At 32.9% G+C, this 25,507-nt stretch overlaps 1 protein-coding gene across 1 annotated transcript; it reads right to left on the bottom strand.

Annotated features, from left to right (window-relative positions):
• Positions 1-314: 314 nt before the first annotated feature.
• LOC143257790 (puromycin-sensitive aminopeptidase-like) lies at positions 315-24,823 on the bottom strand. Its single transcript, XM_076516822.1, has 13 exons — positions 24,664-24,823; positions 24,470-24,503; positions 22,440-22,639; positions 15,245-15,352; positions 14,665-14,778; positions 13,203-13,357; positions 12,256-12,368; positions 9,982-10,130; positions 9,030-9,194; positions 4,948-5,103; positions 4,540-4,600; positions 4,088-4,224; positions 315-828 (listed from the first exon to the last, which is right to left on the bottom strand). The coding sequence occupies exons 1-13, from the start codon at positions 24,796-24,798 to the stop codon at positions 694-696; spliced, it is 1,662 nt and encodes a 553-aa protein (XP_076372937.1). The 5' UTR covers positions 24,799-24,823; the 3' UTR covers positions 315-693.
• Positions 24,824-25,507: the final 684 nt, after the last annotated feature.

The raw sequence follows: 25,507 nt of genomic DNA, 5'->3' as shown, positions 1-25,507 counted from the left end.
GGATGGCTAGCACAGGTAGTCCTCGTTTAGCTTGGCACAAAATTTCAAACAAGCAAATCTAATGAAAATCACTGAAAGTTACATGTCCCAGTATTTATATCCGAAAATAGTAAGTATCTGTGTTCACCAAATTCCTTTACATCTTTAGGCTTGCAGAAATTTATTTTAACGGAAATTGTACATTTTCAATTCTATGTTTCTACGTAAACAGTATATGTATATTATTATACCAATTAATCTCTCTTAGTGTTCACACATTTCTCTCTGGAGTGTACCTTAAAATTACCATTACCTGATGCAGAGAGTAGAACAGATTCTACTAAGATTCTTTCTGGTGTTTTTCCAAAAAGAATCATCCGTATTTATTATTAAGAAAGGCATAGAAAACGGGACACTAATATATAAACAGCATGTTTACAATACTTGTTCTCAATAAATAGTGAAATGTTTAAAACAAATATTATCCCAAAGATGAAACAAATAGCAACAAATCGTTGTTAAATTATAGATCAATGACATCAGAAAGAAAACTACATTTTAATGTTAAAACACTGCTAATCTTATCCTTATGTTGTAATATTAATCAAATATTCAATGTCTTAACCCAAAATGTTAAACAGATGTTGATAATATTCCTTGACCTCTTCTGTTCAGTAGTTTTTTTGTTACTGTCTATTGTAATTAGAGATAAAATCACAAACGACTAGTTAAATATATCTTAATGGCAACTGCATGTCTCGATAACCAATCCCTATTAAGACGAATAGTCTGCAGCGACTGTTGTACAGTTCTTTCTGTTTCACAAAATGGCTTCTTAGAGAAGAATTCCTGTTAAAAGATGTTAATACAGGGAATGAGACGTATGATGAAATTCATAGTATGTATTATAAGAAGACTTATAACACTAAAAACAGGTCTTTGATGCCTATAATGGGCATATCATAGGTAGCCCATTTTGTAACTTTGTGCTTTACTACAAACAAATATGTTATATGAAATAGAAACTTCAAGTAAAAGATAAATCTTATAGAAAACTGTAGTCTTGTATAGTACTTTACCAACTGAAAAACAAAAATCTTTAATAACAAAGTTTAGCATTGTGGTTTCAAATACATCATGTAACAAACAGAAGATCAGACTGAACAATCTTCATAATTTACTGATAGTAATAAATAGTGGATTAGATCTAAAATTCTTTGTAATTCAATGGTTGTAATAAACAGCAGATTAGATCCAACAATCTTTATAATTCACTGGTTGTAATAAACAGCAGATTAGATTCAACAATCTTCATAATTCACTAGTAGTAATAAATAGTGGATTAGATCCAACAATCTTCATAATTCACTGGTGGTAATAAACAGCAGATTAGATCCAACAATCTTCATAATTCACTGGTTGCAATAAACAGCAGATTAGATCCAACAATCCTTATAATTCACTGGTGGTAATAAACAGAGGATTAGATCCAACAATCTTCATAATTCACTAGTAGTAATAAATAGTGGATTAGATCCAACAATCTTCATAATTCACTGGTTGCAATAAACAGCAGATTAGATCCAACAATCCTTATAATTCACTGGTGGTAATAAACAGAGGATAAGATCCAACAATCTTCATAATTCACTAGAAGTAATAAACAAAGGATTAGATCCAACAATCTTCATAATTCACTGGTTGCAATAAACAGCAGATTAGATCCAACAATCTTCATAATTCACTGGTAGTAAAAATCAGATCACTAGCTCCAAAAATTTTCATAATTCACTGGTTGTAATAAACAGCAGATTAGATCCAACAATCCTTATAATTCACTGGTGGTAATAAACAGAGGATTAGATCCAACAATCTTCATAATTCACTAGTAGTAATAAACAAAGGATTAGATCCAACAATCCTTATAATTCACTGGTGGTAATAAACAAAGGATTAGATCCAACAATCTTCATAATTCACTAGTAGTAATAAACAGATGACTAGATCGAACAATCTTCATAATTCACTAGTAGTAATAAACAAAGGATTAGATCCAACAATCTTCATAATTCACTGGTAGTAAAAATCAGATCTCTAGCTCCAACAATCTTCATAATTCACTGGTGGTAATAAACAGAGGATTAGGTCCATCAAGCTTCATAATTCACTGGTAGTAAAAATCAGATCTCTAGCTCCAACAATCTTCATAATTCACTGGTGGTAATAAACAGAGGATTAGGTCCATCAAGCTTCATAACCAAGCTTAAAACCTTTATGGTGAAAATGGAAGGTTACATAATGACAATGTTTGGAGGACATGGGATGTTCTTCATACTAATCTATAATATATCACTACACAGTCTACTGAGAAAGTTGTTGGTGCCACTAAAGTGTAAAGGAATTTCTTATGAGGGTGAATTAGCCTTTTGTGTAGTCAAGATACAGAAACTAAAACTGAATTAGCTCTGGAGATTAGAAGGGGTGGGCTCAGAGTTGTTTGAAATTTATGACCTTTCGCTAAACCATGTAGTTCAATGTCCTTTTATTAAGATGGTTGCTGGTTGATAAATAGACATATCACCAGAAGTTATCTTCAATTTTCAAAATAAGTGGATGTATTTATTAAAACAAATCGTTTTCACTCACTTTCACAGTTGTATGATAATTGTTTTTATTTCAATGATAACTAGCTGCTCGTTTCTTGAAATATTGTGAAAAATTTCCAATATTTTACAGTAAATGTACAAGAAGAAAAAATCAGTTTATGGTAACCCACCTCCAGAGAAAAATGGAACACACAAATACCTGACACCTCAAGAAGTATTATATAGAGATTTGACAAGTTTCACATTGAATACTTGTCACTTCACTAATTTGTTGAGTGTTGTGTATTGACACTTGTAGAATTAAAGTTAGAGAAAACTATACTATTGTCATTCTCATTTTCTAGAACCATCTATAAAATGATAGTAACAGATTAATTTTTAGATGTCTAATTTATACAATTACTAAAATTAATTTTCTACAAAGTACATTTCTCATGGCTTTAAATATTCACTACAAAAACTGAAAAACATCAAGAGAAGCCACGTAACATTACAAACATGGCTGGCTGTAGTGACTTGTTAGGAACAGTAAAATGAACAATTATTAAACAAAACTTATAAATGTGAAATATTACACTTTTACTCTATCTACCAAATAAGAACAGCCTAAACTTATAGAAGGAGAACATACAGAAACAGCCAATTCCATAACCTGTATACGTCCACTTAGTATTAAATATAAAACATCCAAAACAGGATAAGCATACACATGTATACTGTGTCACAGCATCTAACAGAAAACAGAAAAAACAAATGAACTGTAATGATAATATGTTCCAAGTTTTTCTGTTTTACAAATGCTACTGGGTTTTAAAATGTTGTATTTAATTTTAACTTGTATTTAGTGAAACAACCATACAGTATTTACTTGTTTGAAAAACCTACTTATAAAAAGTTTCAGTAAAATTATGTTGATGAAAATGATGACCATGTTTTTGTACACATTTTGTTTTAAACTTTTTGTTATATTTTACAAAATGCTTATAAAACACAAACGCATTACTTTTCCTTTGGTGAACCACCAACAAGAAACTAAATCATATAATTAAATATCTGAATGGAACCAAATACAGCCTTCATAAACTCTTGTCCTTTAGGTTTATAATTCAGTTGTCATCTGAATTACTATGTCAAAGAAAAGTATTATTCAAAATAATTTACTGAAGTTGTGTTTTCATTGTAAATCATTCTATTTTCATTCTTTCAATAGATTTTAAATCAAAACTTTAAGGGTTCTTCATTTAATAGTTTACCACATCATTATGTATCAAATTCAACCTATAACGTGCTTGTTAACTGAAACTGTTTTTATTTGTTTGACTGCAAGCATTAGCTAAAATAAATAATTATTTTTCATTACAAAATTATGACTTTAAGGTAAGTTTTACAAATATACACTCAGAAACAAAGATAGAGTCTTACAAAACAAGGCCGTGTAACATACACAACAATAGAATAGTACTAAGTAATCACTTTGTAAAGTTAATAAAATAAACTCTTACCTTCACCCATTCATTAGGTTCTACATTCTCTACAAGAACTTCCATAGTTGAAGCTTCTAGAAGAACTTGCTTCACTATCCGTTCTGGAGACTTCATTGTTGTAATGTTAATGGGTACAAGTAACCTCAGATTATCCCCTGAGAAAAATTATGAAAGCTTTTAATTTCTAAATAATAACAACACAATTGTATATTCTGTCAGAGACAAAATTAAATCAGTTGAGTGATTTAGGTTAGAATGTTTTAATAATTACCTCAAATGCTAAATATTTGTATATGATTAACAGTTTTGTCTAATTGTGATAAATTATGTTTTCCACATTAAGTTCTATTTATTATATACTTATGTTCAAGTTTTAAGGCAGTATGGATATATAAAATAAGAAACAGAGATAAATATTTAAGGATGTCATGCACAAAGAGAATATCATTACCATCAGTGTTTCCATCAGCACAGAACTTTTTTTTTATTCAAAGAAAGAATCTTACGTTTTCCATTTTGCCTGCATGACACCTGTAAACCAAAATAATGTCTTAAATTTCACAAAGTGATTATTAATATTCACCAAAAAACACAGTAAACATTGAATTTTATTAACACTTTCAGTGAACATACAATTAAAGGCATACATTCAAACTTAATACATCATAGAACAGTTTCAAATGTTATTTTTACAAAAGTTAAGATAATACTGGATATCACACTCATTCTTTCTATAACTTTGGCATCACAGAATATCAAAATATGTTTTGTATACAGGTCTTAAAGAAAACAAAACAAACAATACTGGAAGGGAATGACATTGTTACCAAAAATATTTAGTTTTATAGATGAAAAAAAAAACTTTAAGAAAGACTTACTGATATCACAGGAAAACCCTTTTGTTTTGTCCATGTGCTCATGATAGCTGCCACGGGTTTCTGACTAGCATCTTCTAACGCCTGCCAGGGATCTTCAGTTTGAGCATTTATGTACATGTGTCTTGTCAGGTACGTGTTCATGCCTTTACTAAAAACCTAAAGAAAGTACTAGTGTTTACAAATAAACATACACAGATAAATATATGAAACAGCTGCTCACAATAATTTTATTTCTCTTCAAGTATATCAGTCATCATATGTTACAATTACTACAAAATTAATCATGAACTACACGTTTAAGAATTGTATTCATTTAGACCTGAAACAATACATGAGAGAAAGAAAATAACACAATTAACACAAATCACAACACTGTATTCATACACCCAGTTGTCCCTAAAATATTTAGTAATAGGACTCGAAACATCGCAGCCTAACTCAAGCACTGAACAAATAATAGGTGATCTAATTAGATATAAACTAGTGTATTTTTTAATGGCGAATATTTGACTCTATCCTGAATGGTAGTTAGGTTTATGTAAGGTTTCTACCTATTTGAATGGTAGTTAGGTTTATGTAAGGTTTCTACCTATTTGAATGGTAGTTAGGTTTATGTAAGGTTTCTACCTATTTGAATGGTAGTTAGGTTTATGTAAGGTTTCTACCTATTTGAATGGTAGTTAGGTTTATGTAAGGTTTCTACCCTATTTGAATGGTAGTTAGGTTTATGTAAGGTTTCTACCTATTTGAATGGTAGTTAGGTTTATGTAAGGTTTCTACCTATTTGAATGGTAGTTAGGTTTATGTAAGGTTTCTACCTATTTGAATGGTAGTTAGGTTTATGTAAGGTTTCTACCTATTTGAATGGTAGTTAGGTTTATGTAAGGTTTCTACCTATTTGAATGGTAGTTAGGTTTATGTAAGGTTTCTACCTATTTGAATGGTAGTTAGGTTTATGTAAGGTTTCTACCTATTTGAATGGTAGTTAGGTTTATGTAAGGTTTCTACCTATTTGAATGGTAGTTAGGTTTATGTAAGGTTTCTACCTATTTGAATGGTAGTTAGGTTTATGTAAGGTTTCTACCTATTTGAATGGTAGTTAGGTTTATGTAAGGTTTCTACCTATTTGAATGGTAGTTAGGTTTATGTAAGGTTTCTACCTATTTGAATGGTAGTTAGGTTTATGTAAGGTTTCTACCTATTTGAATGGTAGTTAGGTTTATGTAAGGTTTCTACCTATTTGAATGGTAGTTAGGTTTATGTAAGGTTTCTACCTATTTGAATGGTAGTTAGGTTTATGTAAGGTTTCTACCTATTTGCACTCAAACTTTTCTTTCTTGTCTTCTCTTATTGATGAATTTTAAGAGCTAACTGATCAAAAACCTTCAAAAATGAGTAACAGTGTTTATGCTGAATATGGGACCATAAACATTCCATGAAAGCCATTTTCTTCATTCCATCAACAATTATTTGGATTTTTTACCTTTGTTAACACTATAATTCCAACATCCATGTGAAGCCTCTTTGTTTGCAGACAGAGACACATAGTTTAAATATTATGAGAAAGTACAACTGTGCAAACACATTAGTAACTGAAGCAGATCAGAGCATAGGAACCTCAAAAAAGTGTGGCCTAGTCAACATATTTCACGTTCTACAAGTTACACCTTTGTTTGTTTACTTAAGCACAATAGGCTGTCACTTCTGTGCCCACCACAGGTATTGACACCTAATGTTTAGCAGTGTATAGCTCTTGTCCTTACTGCTGAACATCTGGAGGGCTTTCTAGAGGATTGTTTTTTTGCATATCTGAAATAAATACAATAATATGGTTTATCATAAATAAAACATAGGAGTTTTGGAGTGATAGAGTTACACTTCCAAGGACTTTTCCAGGATCTCCTATTAAAAACCAGTGATCTTACAATATTTACAGTACTGCAAAATGTGTTTACAATATTCTGACTTATTATAATTTTATTAACCCTCTTTATAAACCTCTTCCCTGTAATCTTTTCAGAAATTATAATCTCTAAGCTGATGCCAGGGCAAAGTTAAGCAAGAGGTTCCATAACTTCAACTTACATGTGGAAGTATTTGACATGAGAAAGGAACTGCCAAAGCACTTGTTAATAAAACAATCAGAAAAACTCATACAAGATAAATATACAGTCAGAAATGTAATCATGAAAGGGTCCTGAACTAATAACTACAATTTGATTTGTTTTGTTTTGAATTTCACACAAAGTTACACAAGGGCTATCTGCACTAGCTGTCCCTAATTTAGCAGTGTAAGACCGGAGGAAAGGCAGCTAGTCATCATCAACCATTGCCAACTCTTGGGCTACTCTTTTACCAACAAATAGTGGGATTGAGCGTAACATTATAATGCTCACACAGCTGAAACGGTAAGCATGTTTGGTGTGATGGGGATTCAAACCTGTGACCCTTGAATTACGAGTCAAGTGCCTTAACCACCTGGCAATGCTGGAGCCCAACTACAATTTAAAAATGTGCAATTCATACATTTACAAAAGAAAGTACAGAGATAAATAGATTGAAAAAAAAATAACATTAATAACAGACCCATCCTTTATGTGATATATTTATTATTATATTACCTTTAAAAGTTTGGAAATTGTAAAATAAATACAATTTGCTAACTTGTAAACTACTTTGAAATCATCTTCATAAAAAAACACACCATGTCTGAATTATTTAAGTAGGAAATAATAAATAAATGTACAGAAATGACAGATCTGCATGACATTCTATGTGGTGAAAGTTTTATCTGTGAAGGCCACAAATTTAAATATTTATAATTCCCAACTAAAAAACACCTCAGAAAGCACAAGTTGTAATTAGGGTTAGAAAACTGCATTTTTTTATTACTTAACAAAAAGAAATGTTGATAAAATATGCATTATTTTTAGGTGACCTCAGGAGAAATGAAAATGGAGGAAAAGACAGAATTTTTAAAAATTTAATGTTCTCATTTATCTTTATATGACTACATTTAAAATCAGTTCTTATTACTCCTAAAATATAAACACATTATTGAAAAAATGTCTTATATGATTGCACTTGATAGTGCATGTTTGGTGTGACAGGGATTCAAACCTATGACCCTTGGATTACGAGTCAAGTGCCTTAACCACCTAGCCATGCTAGGCCACCTTATAATGAAAACACAAAATCACATAACATGAAGTCTAGTGCATGATAAATAAAAAAATAACATCAATTCATATCATACAGTTTGCGATTTATTTTATCTTTTTCAGTAATTTCAATTTTTTTTCTTTTTTCTTTCCAAGATATGAAATGTAATGAACTGTAGTTTCTTTCAGTTTTAAATCTTTTTGTACTAATGATCTAAACTAACCCCACAGATGCATGAGAAGTCAAGCCTAAACCTACTAACTAACTGAGGTAATATGGATATATCTCAAGTCTGAAGCCTAAACCTAATCATTATTTGATTGAATACAGATGTTTGAGGATTAACACCATGTGGCAGCACAAGCTTATAGAATAGAAGGGGTCTGTTTTGAAACAACTTTAAAATGAGTACAGATGTAGCTTTTACAAGCAACGTACAGCAAGTTATAATCAAGTGTGTATGTATATATATATGTATATATTGATATTTTTCTCATAAAATAAGTAAGCACATGATACCATGAGGCATGTGATTAAATAATTACTAATAAACATTGCAAAACTTGCCTCTCATGTTGATAGATATAGCCATGGTTATGTAATGACACAATATACAATTATGTTATATAGTGGTTTTTATTTTATTATCAGTTGTTGAGTTATCAAATGACTACAGTTTAAGTTCAAATACATTTAAATGATGTCATGTTTTACATTAGAAGTGTCTGTGTTTGAGATACATTTTTTGAGTGTTATTAATTTCCATGAATGCAAACATACAAGTGTTTTATATAAGTAATGCCAGTGGTTGGACAGGATTGAAACTCAAGTTCTAGGTTTAAATGTTAGTTGTCATATACCGTGCCACCATTTATTTTCCTATATTTATTATGACTACTGTCAAAGCTATTCCAACTTACCTCAATTGGATGACTGTTGTGCAAAGCATCGAGTTCCAGAGCACGGGTATAGACATCAGTCACAAACTGAGTCCAAATTTCATATTCAGAAAACAGATGATTGACACATAAGAACTCAATAAATGATGCAAACCCTTCATTTAACCAGAGATGTGTCCACCACTCCTGAAATAGTTAACGTTTGATATTTGTGAAAAGTTAATTTAAAACAAATGTAAAGAACTTAGCCAGTATTACGTTACTATATACATGTTTAACAGCCATACAAGTAGCCTGATCGTCATTCTATGAAATACTAGCTATTTGAATAGGATTAAAACTTTTAGTGAAAACATTCAGGCTATATTCTTTCATTTACAGTTTTAACCAGTTGAAAAATTCATGATATAAAACCCATCTTTAAGTAAAATACTTTAACAGCAAATCTTAACACATATATGATAGACTAGAAAATACACACAATACACCAAGATTATTTTAAATAAATGATACTTAACCACAGAAGACTACAATACCTGCTTACTACATGTAGCTTGTAATTATTTTTGTGTTAGAGCAACACTCTTCAATAACCTTTTTTAAACTAGTATTATGTGTATTTTAAATCTTACTTTAATACCATTAAAATTAATAATAAAAACTCAGGTATATTAGTTGACACATTATTCTTTAATTTCATGAGTTATTTTTTAAAGATGTGTGTAGAAGATATTACCATGTGACAAGTCTTCTTTTTACATTTTTTCTTGTAGTTTAAACACCCAAATCATTGAATGGCACCACCCAACCTTTAGTCTGTGCAACACCCACTATATATATATACAGTTATTTTAAAAACAATAAGAAACTTTCCCTTCAAACAGCTTATATATAATACCTATTTGATCAGCTGTTGAAATGTCAAATTATAATTACAAACATGCAAAGTGTAAATAATAACAATTAATTTTACCATAGTTACTAGATTACCAAACCACTGGTGAGCAAGCTCGTGCCCAACCACCAGGGCTATCCACTGCTTCCGATCGGCCGAGGTATTCTGTGGATCAACAAGAAGACACGTTTCACGGTAGGTGACTAGCCCCCAGTTTTCCATGGCACCTAAAACATGAATATCATGTGTTTGAAAAACACTACCAGATGAAACTTTAAAAACTCGTACAAAAAAAAGTCACAACACATACATGAGGTAACTTCAGTTTTGATCACTCTTCTACTGTCCTCACCTAGTTTCACAGATTTTTACATCAAAAAAAAAATAATTCATGTAACTTTGAAATTTGCATCTCAAAATATAAAAGATATATCAAAATGTCTACAAAACAACTATACCTTATAAGGTTTTCTATGTAGACTATAAAGTGCATGTTTTTCTTATAGCAAAACCACATTGGGCTATCTGCTGTGTCCACTGAAGGGTATGTCAAACCCCCGATTTTACCATTGTAAATCTGAGGACTTTTCGCTGTCTCACCTGAGATGTAGACTAGAAACTGGTGTAAAAAGTTTTACTATGATGTGATGGTTTAAACAGTAGGGAAACAAAACAGTCTTAAGATTTATGTAGAGAAGAAACTGCTCTTTCTGTTGGTTATAAACATGTAATCCATTGGCTACTTAAAATTCATTAGCAAACAATCTCTAAAGTCAGGAGAGAGAGAGAAAGGAAGGGCTTCTCTGCTGAGTTTAATATATCTAGAAGGTAGAAAGTTTAAATTTTAGATTAATAGTTATAACTATGTATAGTGTCTTTTTCAGATTGGTTGTGAATAGCAGTATCCTATTTTTGATGTCAGAAAAACCAAAAGTAATAATTTGCTAACACTGAAAATATATTACAAATGGGTGCTTAATTCCACTAACACATATAGACATTCTTATTAAGTGCTGCCCTCTATTTTCTTTTTTTCACGTGCAATAAGCCTTTTATTCCTAAGTACCTTCTTGGTTTACATGTTTAATTGATTCACACATGCAAATTATCACGTAACAAATCAACAGCAACAGATGTGTAGACAGTAAACAAGGAAAGGGTGGAAGTAAGTACCTGCTGGAAATATTTACAATTTAGGAAAATTATAACAACACCATCAAATAGTGAGATTAAAGTATGCTGAGAGGTCCACATGACTCCAGGAGTTCCTCCAATGGACAATGCAGATAAGATGCCAGGGAAAAGTGAGGTACCTAATTTTATTGGAAGACACCCAGAATAGTTAACAAGAAGAGCGAGACAAGGAAGAATAAGCCAATCAAAAGCTGAATCTAATTGGTAATAGTAAAAGAAGATAGACCATGAATAAAACATAGTTGCCAAAGAATGAACAAAGAGGAATGGTAGTGATGGAAGGAAACCATGTGTGCAATATAACAATGAAAAGCATCAATGGGACACAGAAGTATAAACAGATCAAACTGGGAACAGAGGTGGGAAATGGAAGGAAGGAAAATTAGTAAGAAGGAGAATTACCCTCCCTAGCTGTCAAAGTTTTGGGAACAAAGGATCAATCCAGGTAAAGGAAAAGACAGGAGAAATTACACAGAGCACATGAACATCGATGACAAACAAATCAGACTGACAATATTGAAAAGCCAAAAAAGAAGGAACTACTCTTTAAAGGATAAATAAAATATGGAAGAAAGGTTCAAGCAGAGGTAAAGTAAGACAATGAAGAATTACATTGAAAACCCAATCTGGAAGAGCTGTATGCCATAAAGAGTGAATAATCTGGAAGGAACATAACAGGAGTGGCAAGATATGGGAGGTAAAAAATTTATGGTACCAGGAAAATTGAAAGGTCTGGGATAAGAATGTCCGATAAACTGTGATGTAGGAATTCAAAGACCCCTCAAATAATCAAGAAACAGTGGGATGAACACATGAGAATAATCAGCCCAAAAATCAAATTGCAGAAGACATTCCACTTATGTTGATAAACCTCCTTGTAAGAAGATCAAACAGAATGTACCAACAGTGAAGCTATTTTCTGGAATAAACTAATTTTTTTGCCAAGGAGTGAATAAAAACTAGGCACAAAGACAAAGGATAGGAATGGCTGAATTAACTGCCCAGGACTAAGGCTACCATACAAAGGATGGAATGTTTGTAAGAAGCAATAATAGAAAGAGCAGAATGAATATGAAGCAGCAAGATTCATGGTTAAGCAAGCCAATATGGAGTAATCAGAAAGACACAACATGAAATAGAGTGGATGACAGAAATTACCCTCAGAAATAGGACAAGCATACAAAAAATTTTCAGTCCAGTCCTGACTGAACCAATTAACAGCCAGAGCTAGTGGATGAGGTACCACAGACCAAAACTGAGATACCTTGGTACTGAGGATAGTAGTAACTGCATCCAGGTAAAAAGTACTCAACTAAATACACAACCACTGGATCACCTGAAGATCTAGAGACCATTCCATCAGATAAATTGTGCTTGGGCAGAAAAACTAATCCCCAACCACATTGAAAATATCAGGAACATGATACACAAAAAATGAATAGCTTGTGTGAGAGCCCAAAAGAGAAGATCCAATGTCCAAGACAAAGGAAATAAGAATGGATGCTTCCCTGATGATTGATATGACAAAACCACAGAAATGTCTGCATGAATCATAACCAGATGACTGCAAGCAAGAGGAAGAAAATGATCCAAAGTCCACTGGACTGCAAGCAACTCCAGGATATTGATATGGTAAGACCTTTCTGTCATAGACCATAGACCTAAAAACATTGGTGTTTGACCCACACTTCTCAGCCATAGAAGAGAAGCATCCATGAAAACATATAAATCCAGACAAGGGGAATAAAGTGAAATCCCAATGAAGTTTGAGCCTTGTCCAAGCACCAATGCAGATTGTCAACAAGAAAAAGAAAGGTAATAGAAACATCCAAGGGATTTAGTGCAAAATTTCATTGATTACAAAAAGTCCACTGAAGGAATTTCATGCAAGTACAACCAATGAGGATAAGTGCCATTAAAGAGAATCATTATCTCTAAAGAGATAGAACCTCATGAGCAGTAAGGGCAATGATATCTACCAGCTCCACTGAACAGAGTTGAAGAAGAGAAGGTTGGTTCTGCCTAAGATGAGTGATGAACACCCAAATGGATAAGATATTGGATTAAACAAGGAAGGATTTCTCCAACTTGATCAGCCATCTGACCTAGCCGCTTCTGAAGGAAACAGATAAATGTGTTGCATGAACTCCAGTTTGGAAAAAGCCAAAAGAAGCCAGACATCCAAGTAATTTTGAAATGCAAGCCTCAAGTTTGCATAAGACCACAAAAATCTTGACCATCTGATAAAAGACATAAAAGCCTGTGGCAAGTCCAAAAGAGAAAAATGCAAAAACTATAAACAGCCCTTGGACGAATAAACCAAAGACAGGGTCTTGACTGTTTCAAAATATGGAGATAAAAACTTGAAATATTAACTCTGGTCATCCCTAAACTCAGATAAAAAGCCCACTTGAGAGCGAGAAATGACTCCAAGATAAAAACAGTTAGAACCAAAAAGTGATTGAAATATGACAGATCTATTACAGGCCACCAGTCTCCAGTTTTCTAGGCAACCACACACAACCTGGAATAAGGCAATGGAGAAGAGTAAACTACAGGTTTGATGGCATGTTGAAAGAAAAGATCTTGTACTGCCTGATCCAGATGTTGACATGTGGGAAGATTCCAAAGGAACAAAAAGGAAAATTGCAACTAAGACAACAGAAGAAGAGAGAGGAAATGGATAACAAGTCCCTGCAATAAAACCTGAAGGACCCACAGATCTGTAATGAAATCTTACAATAAATGAATAAATTGGGATAAACAAGCCCCCCTTCCCCACTAGACTAGAAACCACAGCAATACTGTTGGCAATGTGACACTCATCATCAAAACAAATGACAAGAAGAAGAACAGGTAAGGGTAGAACAGGAAACAGATATAGGGAATTTTTGAGGCTCTGTGCGAAATAAATTATCAACTAACAAGGAAAGAGTCAACTGCTGTTTCATAGATGCTACCAATAATTCTAAAATTGTAAGAAGATATATAATGACTGACCTATTAAGAAAAAGGGCAAGATATAAGCCTAAAGATAAAAAGATGGTACACAAACATAATCCAAAACCACATCTCTCCCCAAACAATCACAACAACAGAGGGACCATATATATAAAGAAAGAGCCAAAGCTGACAAACATACCAATAAGGAGATAATCTGGTCAAATATATCCCCCTAGAAACCTTCAGGATCATGATGGATTAGCTCAGAGAAAAGGTGGATAGAGGACAACCACCTCAGGATAGACATGAGAACAATATGAAGACTAGAAAATTGGCATAGTACAAAAGAACAGGATAACCAGGATTTGCTTCCAAACAGGTAAAATGGGTTACAAGTGAAACACAGGAACAAATAAATGGTCTGATGGTAGACCAAAACAAACTGGTCTGCAGTCTTCAGAGGGCAAGGCATACTGGCACTATCATTTAACTGAAATACAAGACACTCATCATGAACCCCAGTATCAAGAGAGGGTGGATATACAAAATACTGAATGGAAGGAGTGTTGTGTAATAAGGCAGAAGATAATGGGAAATCTGGGTAAGGGATAAAACAGAACACACCTGAAAAATCATGTCAAAAAGAGTCATATTAAGCTTAACAGAACCCACAGGAATTCCTGGATGAGACATAACAAATTCAGGTGGTAGAAAATAGCTGTCTGAACCATCATCATCCTGAACAAGTCAAAACTGTTCAGGAGGAACTTGAGCAACATCAGAAGAAGTGCTTCTAAGTGCTACTTTATACTAAAAATGTCTTACACTTTTGAAAAAAAACATTCATACCTGTACTTACAGTTAGATTACTGGCAAAAAAAAAATGATTGTCACATATTACACAAAGAGCATACTTTACATTGGTTAAAATCCCTTATGAAGAGTTTGGACATTCTGCCTTGACCACTTGCAATATCAACTAGCTTTACATACCTTCTGTTGTCTCCATATATATCCTATTCAAACAAAATTTCACCATAATCTATCACAAGGAGTAACCTAAAACTTTGATCTCTTCATAATTTTCATGATTCATTTCTGTGCTGGGGGCCATAACTACATAAATTTATAACATACAAAGATAAATGTTTGGTAAAACAATAATATATCTGATATCTACAAAACATTTTCCTTAAAAACTTACCATGTTTGAAAGAGTAACCAGATCTTTTGGAGATATGAGTGAAATATCAAAGGTTGCTTTCAAAGCAGGTTCATCCCAGCATGGAAACGCACGTCTGGCATCAGTTGGCTAAGTCGTATAGAATTACAGTAAAACAATTCATATGTCAGTATTTAAATATTGTTTAACACTCAGTACTTACAAACCTCTAACTTATGATCGGGTTATTTCTGTTAAAAATACAATTTTTCAATTAGATAACAGAATTACATGAACATTTTTATTTTGTATTAAGGACATTCATGATAATTTCCTAGGACTAAAAATGAAATATTATTACCAATGACTTCAACACCTACATAGAAATAAGATCACATGACAGATTTTCTAATTAACATGTTAATTAAATACACTGTAAATATGTGTAAAAGTCTTTAATTCTATAAGGAAAAACAATTTCTTCCTTCAAAATGTGTTCTCATAGTTAAAATGCTAAAAGATAACTAAGGATATATTATCATCCACAAATAACCCAAAAGAAAAGCTAAACATTTTTGCCAACCATGCTTTGATTCAAAACTGAATACTTTTTAACTGATATTACAAACTTTTTTATCATGAATCATTTATACATATATCTTTCTAATGTAGATTAAAGTTCAACCAACTAAATACAATATATACAGTGATATTAAACACATTATATCCTCATTATACCTTTCCAAATCAAAGCCACTGGGAAATGTTTGACTTTCTAAGTTGTGTCCCTGACATATACAAACCTGGCCAACCTTACTGGTGATGTTCAATTACCATTTTCTTATTCTTATAATTGTTAAGCTTCAATAGCAATTTGGGATTTTAAATTATCTGTAAGTACATCCATCTGTTGAATATTAAACTGTTTTCCATTGTATGTTTCTTTACCCATTGGCATGAGGTAATCCAATTTTTTAGTTGGTATAACTTAAGGATTCAAAACATATAGAAATGTCATGAACTACAACAGTAGTTCATAATAAGGATTGCAAGGAATGCACAAAACCCTAGTAGCATCGTCAGAAAAAAAAGCACTTTATACAAATATGATTCAGTTCAAACAATACTTTAAAACCTTTACTATTGACTGCTGAGGATACACCCAAATAACAATGCAAGAATCCACCAAATGTAATTCTAGATAACTAAAATATGGGTTTGTAGTTTGAGTAAACAATGTCTGCAGTATCTCCAAACTTGTTTCCCTAATTTTTTATAATTCCTATTTGCAAATATTAAATTAAATATTAAATTCCCAATGTTTTATTACTTTCTTATCTCACTATACCAAGAAAATCACAAATTATTAGTCTAAAATAGTTGACCTTAATGTGAAATAAGGACAGTCCCACATCCCAAATTTAAAATTAGTTTGATTAAAGAACTTCCTTCTGATCCGTGATGATGAGAAAACCCACTTGTAGAAAAAAATGTATGTACATAATATATATATATATATATATATGTCAGGTTCACCTGATGATGACTGAAAAAGGTCAAAAGGTTGCTTGCTCCTCTATATAGTTTTCTATACTCATACCAGCCATTTCTACATATATAATTTCCTTCTGATGTCCTTAACATCTAACTAGACAAGCATAGAAATTACAATACAGGAGAGTAAACAGTAGGTAAGAAAAGTTAAATAACATTTATGGTGATTTTTCCAAACATATTTATAAATCATAAGTTAGCATTTTCCTAAATTGTAAATCTATCTCCAGTGATACTTACGTCCTTGACACCATAGCTATTTCTTGAACTCCAGTGTTTTCACTTTTAGCCTCTTTGAGCATTTAGAATGCTTACTTCAGTCTTTTATACCATACATGTTCACGTTTTTGAACATAAAATGGCTTTTAGTCAGGAGATAGGGCAAGAGAGTGTCAGCAGAAGTAAGTTATTGTAATACATTTTCAGTTTAGGAAAATGTTAACTTCCAAAACATATTTACCATCTGCTGAGACTATAGCTAGAATCACACAAAGAGAGGCAAACTGTTCCCAATTTATTCAACTTGAAGACTGGCAGGAATGGACAGGATCCCTATTAGTTTTACTCATTGTTGTCAATGAGTGGCAGTCCATTAAAAGATAATACCATCCAGTAGGCACCTAGATGGCCTTATAAACATCCAATTTCAACAGACTGTTGCAACTTGTAGTACTTATGGTGAAAGTGGTTGCTAGTGTGGAATTGTAAAAAGAAGGCATACGTGCCTGGGCCACACGCACTTAATCCAAATGGACAAGATATTGCATCAGTGAAAAATATATTTCACCATTTCTGATAAGGAAGCTTACAGTTACAGTTTCTGAAAGGATGATTTGAAAGTGTTGTTCTACTAATTGGTGAGATGGAGCCAAAAGAAGCCAGTCATCAATATGATGATATATGCACAGGTCCAAGGAATGCAGATGACAAGAAAAAGCATGAACAACTCTGCAGAAGACATAAGGTGCTGATGCAAAACCAAACAGAAGAGCCTGGAACATTAGCACCTGAGCTTTGTGCATAAACCTAAGAAACCACCAAAAAGATCATGCTATGGGAATATGGAGATAAGTACCAATAACATTGAACTTTGTCATCCAGGGTACTGGTATAAAATGCCATTGTAGATTAAGAAAAGATTCAATTGTAAAGTAAGGAGAATCTAAAAATTAGTTAAGATAGGTCAATGATTGGGTACCAGTATCCTTTGTCCTTGGGTATCATACCATAAAAATAATGAGAATAAAATTCTAGAAGAATGGGATTGACCCCCTCTACTGCTTTCTTGATTTGACTCACAACTCTCTTATGGCCCAGGAACAGAGATTCACCCATAGTGGATCTGTTGGTTATAAAAAGGAAACAGCTTGAGCAGGCAACAGTGGAGGTGATGTAAATTGAATGGCCAACTCTGAAGCCAGAACCTGGAATACTCATAGATCCCTGATGAAAGAATTCCAGGATGTCCAAAAAATTATGTAATCATGCTCCCACTTCTCTCCTGCCTCCCCAAGATAGTCAAGCCTACCTGAGCCAAAGATCCCCAAGAATACAGATGGATCCTTTTATAGGAACCAAGAGACCTGGGAACCAAAGAGGGGGAGGAGGTTGGAAAACACTACAGGCTGATTCTCCCAAATCAGAGTCAGAAAGATAAGAAGCCAATAACACTAAAGGGGAATGTTTAATGAGCAGTATCAATTTAGAATTCTAAGGTCTTTAGAACACCAGGAAATAAAATGAGTTGGAGAAAAAGAGCTTTCTGTAACTCCCTAATGGCAGAAGATGGAAATGAACTCTTTCTAGCAAAGCATCTTTGCCTAATAAATTTCAACAACAAACCAACCAGGAAACCAAAGAAATAATGGAAGAAGATGATCTGACTGTGACAGATATCAGCAAAATCCCCTAACTCATCATCAAACTGCTAAGAGAACTATTGATGAGCTTCAGACAAAAGTTGGGTTGAAGATAAATACATTAGGGCAATCTATTTAAAGTGATCACATCTTCCAAGCTAGATCACCCACAGGTCCATAGGGAATCCATCCACTGAGAATCTAAATAAGTCTTTTCCTGGTGGTGATTAGTCAAAGTATGCTAATGCAATAAATATGGACAAGGCATAGCTATCCCATTGCATAACTCCAAGCAAATCTCATAGCATGGCTAGCAATATCAGGAGAAAAAGGAAAAAAAATCAAGTCGTCACTTTCCATCTTTTCTGCTAACAAGGAAGGAGTACAATCAAATGCAATAGGAGAAACCCCCCAAACCTCAAAAACCAGAAATACTAATGGAAGAAAAGGGGTTGGAGGTGGCTGATCAAAATGATTCCCTGTTGAGAACCACCTAGTAAAAGAAGGAGTCAGAAAAGACAAGTCTAAATTCTCACTAGCCATTTGCCAAAGCAAACTATAGAACCCTTTGAAAAGACACCCTTGGTCTACATGCGTCTCGATCTCATAATGGATCACATCACAGACAGCTTTGATTGACTGTCAACAAACACTAAACAGCAGAGGTGGAAGAGAAGAATTCTGGTTGACTTTTGTATCAGAAACATTAACTCAGAAATTCATATCCTTTGGTAAGTTTTTCTTTTTTTATACAAGTAATGTATAAATATAAAAATAATGATAACAGTAGAAATGCCAACCATGCTCAAAATCACAAGATAAATAGTAAATAATCACAGCACTCTTGTTTCTTGTTGACAGAAAACTGTACCAAATGTTTTGTCTAGAAAAAATGATTATATTGTCACGATGAGGTGGTTACATACAGTTACTAGATAGAGGGCACATTGAATTTGGTAGAGAAATTTCCAAATTAAAATTTGCCTAATGCAAATGCAAACTAACGTGGCAGAGGTTTAGTTTAGAGAGAAAGAAATCGTAAGAATTCTCTCTCCAACTGGGGTGTTCAGGAATGATGTGGTTCCTCTTCGTCCCCTTTCATGAAAGGTTATTAGGTTTAGTTTTTTTTTGTTTTTTTTTTATTATTATTTATTAAATAATTTTTTACTCTTTTTTTGGTTGAAGGAGGACACTCTTAATGTTATCCTAGACCGAGGCAAAGGCAGCATCGGAGAGAACGGCCAGGTCCCGTCCCGGAAGGCAGAAGTCAAAGTAATTATGAACATGAACTCAAACGACCCAAATCAGGGTCTGGCAATAAAGTTGCCTGGGCTGGGATCTAAAAATCCAATGCCTAAGTTTTTGCTGTGGGGGGAAACAGGAGTGCCCCGAGAAAACCCACTTTCACAGGACAGGCGCCGAAAGTTTTGCCTGTCCTGTGCCCGATATATGAAAAAGAGAATACATATTATTAACATGAGTTTAGTTCTTTAGATACTTTGTTGTGTAATTTGTGATTCTTGAAATATGTTGTAAGGTGAAATGTATTTTGTTGGTGCACTAGCTAATTTGTATAGCGATGCCGTTAGTTTGTTTCTGTTTTCTGCTTTTAGATAATATTTATGTGATATTTCCATTAGTCTATTTTTAGTGTTGGTAGGTTGCTGATTTGATGTATATAATTTACTGGTGTGAATGACGGTAGACTGAATGCAGATCTTAGTATTCTGTTCTGTTGAACTTGGATTTTCTGGAGTGTGTTATTTGACATATTGTATGTTACTTGACATCCATACTCTATTAGTGGACGGATGTAAGCCTTGTATATTTGGATAATGGTGTTTGGTGAACATTTCGATTGTCTACTGGTTAGAGTCATTAGGTGTGAAATCCGTTTTCTAATTGATGAGTGTATATTGTTAACATGTTTTTTCCATGTTAGTTTTGTGTTCAAAGTGATGCCAAGGAATGTGATGTTTTTGCTCATGTTAATGGTTGTATTTCCAAGTGATAATTTTATTTTTTCTAGATTTTTTCTTTGTTTTTTAATTTCTTGTAGAAGGTGATTGCTTGTGTTTTGGTTGGATTTAACACGACTCTCCACTTGTTGCTCCATGTTGAGACGTTGTTCAGTGATTCTTGTACGCGAGACATGGCCATCACTGGGTTTCTGTAGGTGCTCCAGATGGCGATGTTGTCTGCGTATTGTGAATTATGCGTGTATGTTAGATTTGGGAAAGGTATGTCACTAACGAAAATAATATATAGAAATGGAGAGAGGACTGATCCTTGGGGCACTCCTGCGGTTTTATTAAATGATTTAGATATAGTTTTATTGACTTTTACTTGTGCTGTTCTATCTGTTAAGAAATTTGATATCCATTTAACTATAGTAAGATTTATTTTCAGGTGTTTTAGTTTGTATTTGATGGCATTGTGCATACGTTATCAAATGCTTTTTTGACATCTAGGGATACCCCAATGGTTACTTGGTTGTTGTTGAAAGCTTTACAGACTGATTCGGTGAGTCATGTGAGGTGATCTGTTGTTTGTCTGTTTTTCCTGGAGGCATTTTGGGATTCTGGAAGGATGTTATTTGATTCACAAAAATGGAGAAGACGGTTGGAGATAACTCTCTCCATCAGTTTGCCAAGGCAGCTTAACAGACTGATGGGATGGAAATTATCTGGATTGGTTCTGTTGGTTTGTTTCTTTGGGATCGTGGTTGTGATGGGTTTTTTCCAAGTGTCAGGGTAATATCCAGTTGCTAGTGAAATGTTCAGGATGTTTGTGAGGTGTTGTAATAGGAGAGTAAAGCTTTTCTTTCAGAATAATGTTTGGAATTTGGTCATGTCCGGGGAAAGTATTCTTCAAGTTTTTGATATTAATTTTTAGTTCAGTTATGGTTATTTTTCTATTAATTGAACTTGAGTATGCTTCTAGTGTCTCGCCAGGGAACTGTGGTGAGAATGAAGCTTGGTTTGTATTTATGAAGTTGTTGACATGATGTTGGTGTTGTGTGTCAAAGTCTACTGAATTTAGGTCGCTAAAGGAGGATTCGTAGTAGTCAGCTAATAGGTCAGCTTTCTCTACGTCCGTCCTTGCGATTGTATTGTTGTGTGTGATATGTTGTAGCATGTGATTTGTATTTTTGTCTGAAGAAATACTCTTGAATTTTTTCCAAAATTCTTTTTGATTGTTCTTGATTTTTTCTAAGTTTTTACAGAAGTTTTGCCAATTAGTTTCTTTTGCTGTTTTAATTTCTTGTTTAATTTTTGCATTTGTTCTATTGATTTGTGTTTTGATAGATGGATCACGTGTAATATAGTGTGTTCGTCTTAATTGTCTGCGTTTGATTATTAGTGCGTGAATTTCTGGTGTTAGAGTCCATTGATTATGTGATTGCTTTCTTCTTGTTTTAGGAATTGTGTTTTTTATGGCTTTCTGTATGGCTTCTGTAACTTGATTTACATAATTGTGTAGTTCTGTTTTGTTGTTAGCATGTTCGATTGGGTGGGGTAGGTATGAGTCCAGAAACTCATAAAGGTATCATTGCAGTGACTAGATGGGATTCTGACTTAGAGGCGTTCAGTCATAATCCCACGGATAATTTGCCTAAGGCAATCGAGTGGGATATAAAAGACTGAAATAAACATTCTTATATAAGCTTATATAAGCAAAAAATGGAAACTCTGAATATTGAGAAATGACCATAATGTCAGCAGATGAAAAGTATGTTTTGGAACTTGCACTTTTAAAACTGACATCAGCCATTGGTCTTATCTTACCAGCTTACACAATACTTTTTTTTTTAATTTTCTTACCTTAAACTGGGTCACTGCTGCATAATGTACTTCACCCTCAAGGGTTGTATATTTGCTGCAATAAAACCCCTTCAATTTTTCATTAAGAACTCCAGAAAACTCCAAATACAATTCACCTTTACCAACAATCAAAGGTTGACCAAAGGTCAGCATCAGTCTTTCATCATCCTGAGATACTTCAATATTTGTGGCATTTTGTTCTTGATGAAAAAAAGAAATATACATTTTATAAAAATTAAAAGTGGAGGTTGGTTCATTGTTACAAATAAACAATATTTTCAGCTCCTTCATCCTTCTTGTGTTGAACTCTAGGATGATGTCAGTCAATCTTTATCAAGAACAGGAAAACGTGATGGAAAATGTCCACAAATAATAAAATCATATTCAAATTTGTAAATACTGAGTTCATACAATATAGCCTTTAACCAATATCACTGGAGAAGACTAGAATACAAAGTCCTGATGATGACATAAACATAACATTATGGATAAAAATTTTTTATGAAAGTGTTATTTAAGCTGAACAATGAGATTAGCACATCAGCTAAAAAAATAAATCCCCTAAACATGCAGTTAAGAAAAGTTCAACAAGTACTTAACATCCAAACACGCAGTTAAGAAAAGTTCAACTACTTAACATCCAAACACGCAGTTAAGAAAAGTTCAACAAGTACTTAACATCCAAACATGCAGTTAAGAAAAGTTCAACAAGTACTTAACATCCAAACATGCAGTTAAGAAAAGTTAAACTACTTAACACCCAAACATGCAGTTAAGAAAAGTTCAACAAGTACTTAACATCCAAACATGCAGTTAAGAAAAGTTCAACAAGTACTTAACATCCAAATGTTTTCTTGCAGCAGTTAAACAATGCTAATACTCAATAAAATAATCAGGAAATAATAAAGAATACTGAATATAACTGAAACTTCTAATACTTGATCTGATTTCCTGCAAGTAACTGATACAAAATATTCTTGAAAGGATTATCATGCTGGGCTATCCATTACAGCAAACATTGTAGATTTCTATCTGCATGAGTTTCATACGTAATTCCTTAAGTTCTCTTGATTTAAATGCTATAATACAGTTTAAGTTCAATCTACTATACTTTCAGTTTCTGTAAAATAAAAACAATCAACAACTTGATCTCTGACATATCAGTTATGGAGAACTTAACTCTCCTGAACAATTTAATTGTAAAATAAATAATAAGACACTTACTTCTATAAACACTAATCATAAAAAATGAAACAAACATTACCAAAATCATGAAAAATTACCTAAAGCTTAATTTGTACATTATGACACTGGTATTAAGTTTAATAAACAGTTTAAAGTAATACATTTATAATAAGGGGTATTGAAGTTTTACTGAGATACATTCCGATATTTGGTTCCTACTGGAATAAAAACAAGTGTAAAAAACTCTATCAATATCATAGTTATTATTTTTTTATGCCCATAAAGGTTGGTTTATTTTATTATATTTAGGTTTTGTTATCTTACATAAAAAGTAAATACAACCTAAATTCAAAACCTTAAATATTTTCAAAGTATATATATTAGGCTTACAAAATGAGATGCACTGACAACAAAAAAGCCTAACATATTTTATCTAACAACATTTAAAAAGATAAAACTGAGAAACCCAGCACCAAAAATCCAGTCAGAATTCATATGACCAACCAAACAATTAGCAAGCAGTCACCTAATCTACCTTCTCCAATGAAGCATGTGTCTCACTAATGTTAAAAAAAAGACAGTTGTGCATCTCAAATATTTTCAGTATGTGCTCTTATGAGAAATAAATTAGTGACGTTGTATTCTGGTCATGTAATTTTACCATGACTCCTCCGGCCCACAAACCCTAAAGAGATCTACCTCCTGACCCCTGTCCAAAAAGGTTTGAAGACCCCTGTACTAGATTATCATGTTTTCACTTCTTCCTGCTATAACTCTTTTTTATTCCATTGACCCATCTGAAAGTTGTGTAACAAATTATAAAATTAGATGTCTTTGCATTCTACCCATTATTTTCTGAAAGAGACCATACCATACGTCCTAGAATAACAGTTGAAATTATTAAGTCTATTAGGTTCAAAAGAATATTCAGAGTGATAAGTTGAGAAATATCCAACTACTAGTAAGCACAGACTTCTTCACTTAATTGTTGTAGTCATGGATAAAAAATAATAAAAAATTCAAAACAATATTTTTTTACCTTAACTTTGATGGTTTCATGACCTTCAAATACAAGTTTCTGCAAATCAGGTCTGAAACTGATGTTGTAGTGAGCTGGAAGTACATTTACAGGCAGTCGTTCAAACGGTTTGGAAACTGAAGTAGAATCTGGCATGTTTCACTTGTCTCAACCCTGGGACTAAAACAGAAAAACATTATGAAAACTAACAGTTAATAAATAAAACTCAACTTGATTTTACTAGTTTCAGAATGAGGTGTTTTTTTTTCACTAATTGTCCACAACTTTGAAATTAGATTATCACTGATAAGGTTATTCACAAGAGGATTATTATCACACTGGATACATAGAAATTACTGGAAAGGATAAGTGGAAAGAGAAAACAGAGTTGCACTAGAAATGTGACAAAAAGTAATAAATTAGTATTACATCAATTAATGTAATTAGTGGACTACATTATCAATTAATGTAACTAGTGGAGTACATTAATTAATTAATGTAATTAGTGGACTACATTATCAATTAATGTAACAAGTGGAGTACATTAATTAATGTAACTAGTGGAGAACATTGTTTTTATTATGAAATGATTTGGATACTTTAGCAGATGTATCTATATTTATTATGATTCTCAATTGCTGGGAGAGTTTATTCTAATGAAAATATCTCTCTTGATATAAAAGAACTTGACAGCCTTGCTGACAAGATAAGAATGTTAGAAATGAGTTCCAGTGTTCAGAAATGTAAATACATGGACTTCAAGTAAAGTACAAAAATACAAAAGAAACTTAAAGAAAACAGAAACGTGAATGGAAATATAAAATGACTTAAATGTGATTATTTACAATAATAGAGTAAAAACCAT

Source organism: Tachypleus tridentatus, chromosome 7 (genome assembly GCF_004210375.1).
Source record: "Tachypleus tridentatus isolate NWPU-2018 chromosome 7, ASM421037v1, whole genome shotgun sequence".
Lineage (NCBI taxonomy): Eukaryota > Metazoa > Arthropoda > Merostomata > Xiphosura > Limulidae > Tachypleus > Tachypleus tridentatus.
The sequence above is the reverse complement of the archived record's forward strand: the minus strand, read 5'-3'. Positions and strand labels throughout refer to the sequence as shown.